The 10272-nt window shown below is 43.1% G+C and overlaps 2 protein-coding genes across 2 annotated transcripts in view; both read left to right on the forward strand.

Moving 5' to 3' along the window:
* Positions 1–6744, forward strand: part of LOC116400364 (cadherin-7-like) — a 10685-nt gene extending 3941 nt beyond the window's left edge. Inside the window, exons 4-11 of the mRNA XM_031878159.1 lie at positions 46–217; positions 667–850; positions 1253–1503; positions 1587–1723; positions 1974–2095; positions 4084–4201; positions 4446–4697; positions 5017–6744. Coding sequence (XP_031734019.1) covers positions 46–217; positions 667–850; positions 1253–1503; positions 1587–1723; positions 1974–2095; positions 4084–4201; positions 4446–4697; positions 5017–5546 — 1766 coding nt within the window. The 3' untranslated portion in view covers positions 5547–6744. The remainder of the gene's footprint in view (positions 1–45; positions 218–666; positions 851–1252; positions 1504–1586; positions 1724–1973; positions 2096–4083; positions 4202–4445; positions 4698–5016) is intronic.
* Positions 6745–7320: 576 nt separating this feature from the next.
* dnajc1 (DnaJ (Hsp40) homolog, subfamily C, member 1) overlaps positions 7321–10272 on the forward strand; it is a 9635-nt gene continuing 6683 nt past the window's right edge. Inside the window, exons 1-6 of the mRNA XM_031878134.1 lie at positions 7321–7527; positions 8155–8256; positions 8609–8655; positions 9344–9509; positions 9591–9688; positions 9768–9861. Of these exons, the coding sequence (XP_031733994.1) occupies positions 7369–7527; positions 8155–8256; positions 8609–8655; positions 9344–9509; positions 9591–9688; positions 9768–9861 (666 nt within the window). The 5' untranslated portion in view covers positions 7321–7368. The remainder of the gene's footprint in view (positions 7528–8154; positions 8257–8608; positions 8656–9343; positions 9510–9590; positions 9689–9767; positions 9862–10272) is intronic.

The raw sequence follows: 10272 nt of genomic DNA on the forward strand, positions 1-10272 counted from the left end.
ATATAGATATAAAACATTTGAACCGGACTCTCACCTGTCCTGCAGGTGTGGTGCGGACGGCTCTACCTGACATGGACCGGGAGGTGCGAGACCGTTACCTGCTGGTCATCCAGGCCAAAGACATGAAGGGTCAGATGGGAGGTCTGTCAGGAACCACGTCTGTCACGGTGATTCTGACTGACGTCAACGACAACCCACCCCGCTTCACCCGCAGTGAGTCTGACCTTCACATACGACCTCATAGAGACAGGTCAAAGGTGACCCGTTACACCTGCATGTGTCCACACATTGACTTTATGTGGACGGCCCACCAACGCATATTCATTCAATCTTCTAATATATTTGTTTAGCCCAACATCACAAATCACAAATTCTCGTCAGAGGGCTTTACAATCCGTACACATACGACATCCTCTAACCTTTGACTCTCTGTATAACCGCGTGTACAACCGTGTGTACAACCGTGTGTACCTGTGTGTACCTGTGTACCTGGGTGTATAACCGTGTGTACCTGGGTGTGTACCTGGGATTATAACCGTGTGTACCTGGGTGTGTACCCAGGTACACAGCTACCAGTTCAGTGTTCCAGAGTCGTGTGTACCTGTGTACCTCTGTAGGCTATAACCGTGTGTGTACCTGTGTGTTTACCTGTGTCCCTACAGAGAGCTACCAGTTCAGTGTTCAAGAGTCAGTTCTGGTTTCCACGGTCATCGCTAAGATCAAAGCTCTGGATCTGGATGTTGGTCCAAATGCTGAGATGGACTACAGGATCCTGGATGGAGATGGACTGGGAACCTTCAGGATCATCACTGATCCAAACACACAGGAAGGACTGGTCACACTGCACAAGGTACATGTGTATTGGGAAAAGGTACTGGTTTCCTTCAAGAAGATTGTAAGGATTACAGGTACGGGAACCCAAAAGCACGACTCAGAGACAGAATACAGGTATAGATTTCTTTACTTGGTACAGGCAGGGTCAAAACCAGTGTTTGTGTTTTCTGTGACAGTGGAGAGTCCCCTTATAAGCACTGTTGGTTTTACATTTAGATGTATGTCAGGGATGCATGTAAAGACAAAATTATTTGTTTGGTTAAGAATCTTTAGACATATTTTAGCTATTTAAGTCGTTTTAAATCACACTTCAAGAACTCAACGTGAGACTGTTTTATCTCCAGTCATGATGTCGACACAATCAGCCTGAAATAGAAATCTACAAGCATTATTCTTTTCCCCTCTCTCGTCCCTCAAGCCTCTGGATTTTGAGACCAAGTCGAGCTTCACGCTGTACGCTGAAGTGTCCAATCGTTACGTGGACACTCGTTTCCTGTCGATGACTCCGTTCAGCGACGTGGTGACAATTCGACTGCTGGTCGAGAACGTAGACGAGCCTCCAGTCTTCTCTTCCGTCAGTCGGATGGTGGTCTCAGAGGCGGTTGCAGTGGGAACTGATGTGGGATCAGTTTCAGCTCACGACCCCGACACCACAAACAGCCCTGTCACGTATGAAACATCAACGCTTTTACAATAACCAGAACCAGACAGTAGTGCTGATGTTTTAATCTTTTAAAACTGTGTGTCTGCAGGTACTTTATAGACAGGAAGTCAGATGTGGGGCGGTACTTTAATATTGACAGCAATTCAGGTGTCATTACGACAGCCAGACCTCTGGACCGAGAGACCATCGCTTTTCACAACATCACCATCTTCGCCACAGAGATCTGTAAATCTTCATGCTAAGCTGTTCCCCCTGGTTACAGTCTTCATGCTAAGATAACCTAGCTGTTCCCCGCTGGTTCCAGTCTTCATGCTAAGATAAGCTAGCTGTTCCCCCCTGTTCCAGTCCTAATGCTAAACTAAGCTAGCTGTTCCCCTCTGGTTCCAGTCTTCATGCTAAGATAAGCTAACCAGTTGCTAGCTGTAGCTTCATGTGTATGTGAACTGCCTGACAGGTGTGTCTCTGTGTGTGTCAGTGGATCGGTCTCAAGTGGGGAAAACTATGGTTCTGGTCTCTGTGATGGACGTCAATGACAACGCTCCGAGCTTCGCCATCGAGTACGAAACACTCGTCTGTGAGAACGCCAAACCTGGGCAGGTAGGAATGTTCACCTGGTGCTGTGTTTATAACTGATATAAAATAATAACACCGATTGTTTTCCTTCACTTAGCATGGAGACAGGAACAGCTAGTTTTTAAATAAACATACATTGAACACATAGTCTTTTATTGTCTTTTTGAGAACAAAAGACTATGTGTTCAATGTAGATTTATATATACATATACAGTATATATATATACAGTATATACATGTGTATGTATGTTAAGGACAGAGTAGAATATCATATTTTTGATGTCACCTGAATCTTTTATAATAACATATGTAAATACAGTTTCTCAGACACAGGGTTTCAGCTCTGGTATTATTATTGATCTGTATATTTCTGATACCCTTTAGCTCCCTGCTCTTGATATTTTAGGTTAATGTATTTCTTTACTGGAGCCTCAGTAATTACACAGAACAGAGCTGTGAACAAATGATGCTCAACTCCTTTATTTTCTGTTAAACTTATAAGCGTAAAAAGAAGTAAATGTTGCTGCGGATGTTTCACTGCCTCAGTGCCTTTTGAGCTGTTGACCTTCCACCTTCAGATAAATAGTTGAAAGTGTTGGATCATCTCTGAAATCTGTTTTAATCTGTTTCTGATCTTCATCCAAATGGTCCATCACTGTTCAACTAATCTGATCCAGAATCATCCATTAATTCATCTTTATCCTGAGGACCCCCGAGGCGTTCCCAGACCAGATTAGAGGTTGTGTTAACCAAATATTGTCTATCATTGACGGAATTTTTTGTATTCCATGGTGGAAAAATGTGAAGGCCGTCCGTCATGTTGATGGACTAGAGACCTTGAGTACGGGTCACTGAGCTCATCACCGGTGCAGAAGGAGCTCATGATGCATGATTTTCAGAGTTGAATCGAGAGTTTGGAGGATCGGGTTCCTGGAGAGTCCGGTGAGTCTCCAGTCTGGCAGCAGAGGTTCAGCCTTCAGAAGGAAATAGAAATGTCCACGAGAGGAAATATGGGGAAAAACATCATTCATCTGCTTTGTGTGTGCTGACATGAAAAGTGACCGTACGTGTCTATTTAAATATACAATCTATAATCTTGTTCGGTATATTAATTGTAAAAAAAAACACAAATGCACACATACATGTTGATTCAGTCCTCAGTCTAAAATTCATCCATTCATGGATTAGATTCACAGACTTAAATGACAGGTAATAATAGATTATAAAGTCTAACGCAACCACTGGACCAGATATATGAGACGGGAGTCCTGATCAGCGGCCTGAACCAGCACAGATGGCCCCTTTAATGAGCTCCTTCTGAATGTCTCTAAGGAGTCCAGACTCCCTACGAAGCAAGATCTTTTCAGCTGTTTGTATCCTAGATGGACTGGTGGATTCAGAGCTTCACCTCCTGGATCAACGGTCTGGTCTAGGTCTGTAAACTACAATTAGCCTATAGATCTAACAGGAAGTCACTGTTTCTTTGACTTCCTGTTTATGCTTTGAAGGCGGCTGAAAACTGTCCGACTTGACCTCAGTTTTTTGTCAAGATGATGATGATGAAGAAGATGAGGTCTGATCTGGTCTACTGTCCAGGAGAGAAGCAGCTCATCTAGAATGAGCCTATTCTGACCAGAGTCGTCAGGCTCGTTACAGTGAGGAGGTTGTGATTGGGTCTAGCTGATTGCAGTCAAGCATTTACAATGGTGGAGGATGAGGTTTTGGGTTCGGCGGTCTGGTTCATCTCAAACAAGCCTACTCTGATGTCATATGACCAGGATCATTGATGAAAAATGTATTGATCGAGTTTTAGATCATCCCTACATGACCCCACGATCTAACAAAAGACAAATCTTGACTGTGATGGATTTTGTTTCTGTGGCAGGTTTAAAATCTCTGCAGAGGCTCCAGATGTAGTCTGATTGGTTCAAGTCTGAAACTGTGATTAAGTTAAAACAAACCGTGTCCTTTTGTGCCAGCTGACCTTCTCTTTCATGTGTTTGACCTCTCAGATCATTGAGACTCTGAGCGCTGTGGATCGTGATGAACCAGAGAACGGACCTCACTTCCTGTTCTCTCTCACCATAGAGACTAAGGGGAAACTTAAATTCACCCTGAGAGACAATAAAGGTGCAGTCTCCCATAACGACATCACTAATCATGAAGGTCTAAGAAACAGAGCAGGGACCTGCAGGGATGAATATTTTAAAAAAAAACATCTGATTCACTATTATATGATTTTCAAATTAAATCAATATGATGTAATTTTCTAGTTTACAAAGTCTGTAAATGGGTTGAGTTGATTATTTTAAAGTTCTGCAGGTTCTTCCATCTGCACTCAGGTGTTAAAGTCCGTCCACCCTTCTGTCCTCAGACAACACAGCGTCCGTTCTGACTCAAACTGGTTTCCTGCAGCGAGATCAGCTGGTTCACTTCCTGCCGGTGGTGATTTCAGACGGCGGCTCTCCGTCTCTCAGCAGCACCAACACGCTGTCCATCACCGTCTGCGACTGCGACCACAATGGAAACAGACGTTCCTGCAACCGAGAGGCATCACAGCTTATGGTGATAGGACTCAGCACCGCCGCCACCGCCGCAGTCCTCACCTGTGTCCTCACGCTGCTGGGTAACACCTTAGACATGAGGTCATAGACAAGAGGTCATAGACATGAGGTCATAGACGTGAGGTCATAGACGTGAGGTCATAGACGTGAGGTCAGAGACGTGAGGTCATAGACAAGAGGTCATAGACAAGAGGTCAGAGACATGAGGTCATCAGGTCAAAAACTCAACCTCTTTCTCCCAAATCTGATGATGAACCTTCAGACAGTCGAGAGAGAACAATAATGATAGAACCAACCCACTATCAAGTTAGCACCTAAATATTTACCACCAACCACCTACAGGCACCTTTTGATTCACTCTACTCTTTCCTTTCTCCATAGGTGTTGTCATAGTGACAGTTGCCCTGAGACACAGGAGGAGGGAGCCGACGATGGAAGATGAGCGTGAAATTCGTGAGAACATCGTTCGTTATGACGATGAAGGTGGAGGGGAGGAGGACACCAAGGCCTTCGACATGTTCGCTCTGAGACACTTAAACAAAACTAAACAAATGTTCCAAGACCGTGACGTCCACCCGCCGGGACTTCTCACCAAAACACCGGAGTACCTGATGGATAAGAACCGGCTGTTCCAGGAGTTCATCAGGGACAGACTGCAGAAAGAAGACCTCGAACTGACGGCGCCCCCCTACGATTCTCTGCAGACCTATGCCTTCGAGGGCAGCGGGTCAGCCGCCGAGTCACTAAGCTCATTAAACTCGTTGAACTTGTTAAACTCATTAGACTCGTTAGATTCGTTAGACTCATTAGAGCCCGAGCAGAACTACGACTTCCTGAAAGAGTGGGGGCCGAGGTTCAGGAAGCTTGCAGACCTCTACGGACACAATGAGGAAGATGAGTTTAACTCATAGACCTCAGACTGCAGCAACCATAGGGGGCTTAAAGGGACACTTCGACAGGTGTGTCAATACTACAGGTACTGGTTCAACTTCCTGTTTATCTCTCTGTGCTGTCTGTATCTTTGTTGTCTGAACTGGATATGGATCAGGATTATATGTGGATCAGGATCACAATCCATCTCAGGCCAGCAGAGACGGGAGTGTCTTTTTACCCAGCATGCATTTCTGTGGTTTTGGAGGAAACTGGAGTTACACAGAGCTCAGGACTTAAACCTAAGCATCCTCCCTGATATCGGCCATGTTTGTAGTCCCATCAGAGACAGCAACATTTAAAGCACCTCATCAATAACATTCACCATCGCTGTTTAATTGTGCACTAAAACATCCTTATTAGGACGCATAGTTCTGTTTTGGACAGAAGAATGAAGTTTGTAACTGTACTGATACTTTAATGTGTGACAGTTTTCTTCAGATGCTAACAAACATCAACATCAGCATCAACAGTTAATCTCACCTCCAAAACTCACTCAAACCACCAGAACACTTCACACACATCTCAAAATACTGGCAACAACTGTGACTCATAACACACTGACTTAATAATCACATAGACCATTTTATCTTTGAAGTTTTAATGACTTTTTACATCAGTCAGTATTTTATTAAGAGGAATAACACCTTTTCTCTTCATTGACTCTACTAAAGTAAATGTAACAAGAATAAATCAGAAATACAGAAATTTGCTTTAATCTCCTTTATTTCTATATTATTGCATAAAGTCATTTATTTGTGCAAAATAAAGATTAGCTCCAGCTCTCCTTCGTCCTCATCATCTTCTTCATCCATGTTTTCACACTAAATCCCTGTGAAGCTTTTTGTGTGTTTGGTAACGAGAATAAAAACAAGACATCTGGGTTTGGAGTGATTATTTCATTTTATTGTAAATATTCTGCTCAGATTTTTTACATATATCAATAGAGTTACTACAAAATGCATGAAATGTTTCTAACAGTTTGTTCAGATTTTAAAATGTGCTTCAGATATAAAGTGTTTTTTTCAGGTTGGTGGAGTTTGAACGAGAAAAGAGTTCATGGATTTTGGAACATCGTGTCATTGAATATATTTTGTGTGAAAGTAATGGAAACTAATTCAAAGTGTTTCACTGACTGAATGTTAGCAATAAAAAATTTGTAATAATAAAGTTATTTATGAAAACAAACATCCGAGTTTTTAGTCCTTGAATCACTGAAAGCAACGTGTACGTGTGTGAATCTTATTTATATTTTATATCTTATATATACCTTGTTTATATCTTTTTATATGTTGTTTCATATTTAGTCTTATATTAATATAATTGTTTAAGTCTCATCTCTCATCTTAATCATCTCTGGTAAGAAGCTCTTTCACATTTAAATATAAGATTTGAAGGTATATTTATGAGGAACTATCTTCAGATCACGTTTCAACACTTCTGTTCTGACAGAACGAGACATTTCTCACGTTCCTTCTTGTTAAATAACTATACCTGTATAACTTTATTTATTTCTATATATAAGTATATTATTATACATTATGTTATATTATTACTGTTGGAATACAGACTATCTCATCACAGAAATGAATTGATGTATTTGTGATCTTCCTCCAGATGTCGCGCACAGAGGACTTTTATTTTGACAGGGACGTGTCACCCGGATGTGACTGGCAGTGTTACTCACAGAGGACTTTTATTTTGACAATGATGTGTCACCCGGATGTGACCAATAGTGTTTCCGGGTGGTGGACATCAGGATCGTTAGACCTGTTCTGTGTTCTCTTGTACTGGTTCTCTGTGATGGCGGTCCGTGCCGGTCCGTGCCGGTCCCTGCTGATCTGTCTGACCCTACTGGTCTCTGCGGTCCCCCCTCTGAGAGCCTGGGACGCGGATCTGGAGCTGTTGGACCTGGTGGAGGAGATCCAGCAGAACTTCTACCAGTTCCTGTCCCTGGACCAGGTCTGTGTTAACTGCTAACGGCTAACTGTCTCCATGGTTACTGCAGCCGCTAGCTCAGTGCCACGTGCACACAGAGGAGCTAAGCTAGTTAGCAGCTGTAGCATGCCAGTGATCCCAGTTAGTTGAACTGGTTCAGACCAGGTGACTACTGGTGCTAACGGTTAGCTCAGGCTAACAGCAGCTAACAAGTGTACTCAGATTATCAGGTAACCCGGATGTAGTTTCTCTTATTCTGTCTACCCTCAGTGATACAAACCAATAGAAACACAGTATTCATACAGGACCAATAGAAACACAGTATTCATACAGGACCAATAGAAACACAGTATTCATACAGGACCAATAGAAACACAGTATTCATACAGGACCGTTTGAACTGTGTTCATCCTGAACTGGACTGGTTTGTTTATGTTTTACTTCATCCAGCCAATCAGGAACAAGTACTGCGTGTACACGAAGTAAAAACTGAAGTAAAGACTGCAGCTGAATTGACTGACTCTGTTTTGGTTGTTCAAATATTTAAATGATTCTGCTGAAGAACAAACTGCTGAAGATGTTTCACATCTGAGGGGTTGGTATGTTTTTATTGACAGCATGTCTGTATATCTGTCTGTCTGTCTGTCTCAGGATGCTTCAGGAGCAGAGATAAAGAAGGCCTATCGACGGCTGTCTCTCTCTCTGCATCCTGACAAGAACAAAGATGAAAATGCTGAAACTCAGTTCAGACAAGTAAGAAACACTTCTCTTATTCCTAAAGATGTTATGTACAATTCACAATACACGCAACACAATACACACACAACACAATACACACAACAAAACACTACACTATCAGGATGAGTAATTAACTTAAATCTAGACAGATGGATACTTTATTCATCCCGCAAAGGGAAATTTGTTTGTTACAGCAGCAAAAAATATACTAAAGCAATTAATCTACAAAGTGTTACAGCCAAGGTACAAACTACTGCTGTCAATAATCAATCACTGTTAAGATTTTGATGAATCAACCAAAGCAGCATCTCATGAAAACAGAACATAAGGTTCGGATCATTCAGTCTTTGTCCTTTTTTTTTTTTAGCTGGTGGCCATTTATGAAGTCCTGAAGGACGAGGAGAGACGAAGCAAGTGAGTCTCACTTCTGTGCATCATGTCCAGACCTCTGCAGCTAGTCCTTAGACCCCCTTAGACTTCTGCAGCTAGTCCTTAGATCTCTGCAGCTAGTCCTTAGACCTCTGCAGCTAGTCCTTAGACCTCCTTAGACCTCTGCAGCTAGTCCTTAGACCTCATTAGACCTCTGCAGCTAGTCCTTAGACCTCTGCAGCTAGTCCTTAGACCTCTGCAGCTAGTCCTTAGACCTCCTTAGACTTCTGCAGCTAGTCCTTAGACCTCTGCAGCTAGTCCTTAGACCTCTGCAGCTAGTCCTTAAACCTCATTAGACCTCTGCAGCTAGTCCATAGACCTCTGCAGCTAGTCCTTAGACCTCCTTGGACCTCTGCAGCTAGTCCTTGGACCTCTGCAGCTAGTCCTTGGACCTCTGCAGCTAGTCCTTGGACCTCCTTAGACCTCTGCAGCTAGTCCTTGGACCTCTGCAGCTAGTCCATAGACCTCCTTAGACCTCTGTCACTAGTCTTTAGACCTCTGTCACTAGACTATAGACCTCTGTCTTTAGACCTCTGTCACTAGTCCATAGACCTCTCTCTTTAGACCTCTGTCACTAGTCCATAGACCTCTGTCGTTAGACCTCTGTCACTAGTCCATAGACTAGGATTGTTTGTAATTAGTGCTGTATAAATAAAATGTGTATGTTTTGCAGGTATGATGATATCCTGGTGAACGGGCTTCCTGATTGGCGGCAGCCAGTGTTCTACTACAGACGAGTGAGGAAGATGAGTAATGCTGAGCTGGCCTTCCTCCTCTTCCTCATCCTCACTGTGGGACACTACGCTGTCATTTGGTCCATTTACCTGGAGAAACAGCTGGTGAGACAACATTAGAACTCATTCACCCAATCAAAGTAGGCCTGAGCATGTGATACCATTATGAATCCTCCATGTTTCCAGGATGAGCTGCTGAGTAAGAAGAAGAAAGAGAAGAAGAAGAAGCTGAGCTCCAGACCTGCTGAGGAGCTCAGGTGTATTGGCCAGGATCGGACCGACAGGTACAGCTTTGACATCACTACACTTACTGTTCATTTGGTTTATTTGTGTTATTTATTGTTTGTGTGTTTGTTGTTTCAGAGTTCACGATCGGCCACACTGGCAGGACATCCTCCCTCTGAAGCTGAGCATCTGGCTTTACCTGTCCATTAAGAACCTGCCGCAGACCATCCAGGTACTCTACCTGTCCATCTCTTTACCTGTCCATTAAAAACCTGCCACAGACCATTCAGGTACTCTACCTGCCAATCAAAAATGAAATCACTGCAGTGAAACACAACTGTAGAGTCAGTGGAGTCACCGTGGTGACGTCACCTCAACTGCCTCATCTTCACCTCATCACTCCATGACCTCATGAGTCACTCATGAACTCATTGTGAGTCACTCATGAACTCATTGTGAGTCACTCATGAACTCATTGTGAGTCACTCATGAACTCATTGTGAGTCACTCCATGACCTCATTGTGAGTCACTCCATGACCTCATTGTGAGTCACTCACGACCTCATTGTGAGTGTTTTCTGTTTTCTCACTAAACGTCTTCTGTCTCACTAAACGTCCTCTTCTGTCTCACTAAACGTCCTCT

This window comes from Anarrhichthys ocellatus, unplaced genomic scaffold (genome assembly GCF_004355925.1).
Source record: "Anarrhichthys ocellatus isolate YVR2014 unplaced genomic scaffold, GSC_Weel_1.0 scaffold164, whole genome shotgun sequence".
In the NCBI taxonomy this organism is placed as follows: domain Eukaryota; kingdom Metazoa; phylum Chordata; class Actinopteri; order Perciformes; family Anarhichadidae; genus Anarrhichthys; species Anarrhichthys ocellatus.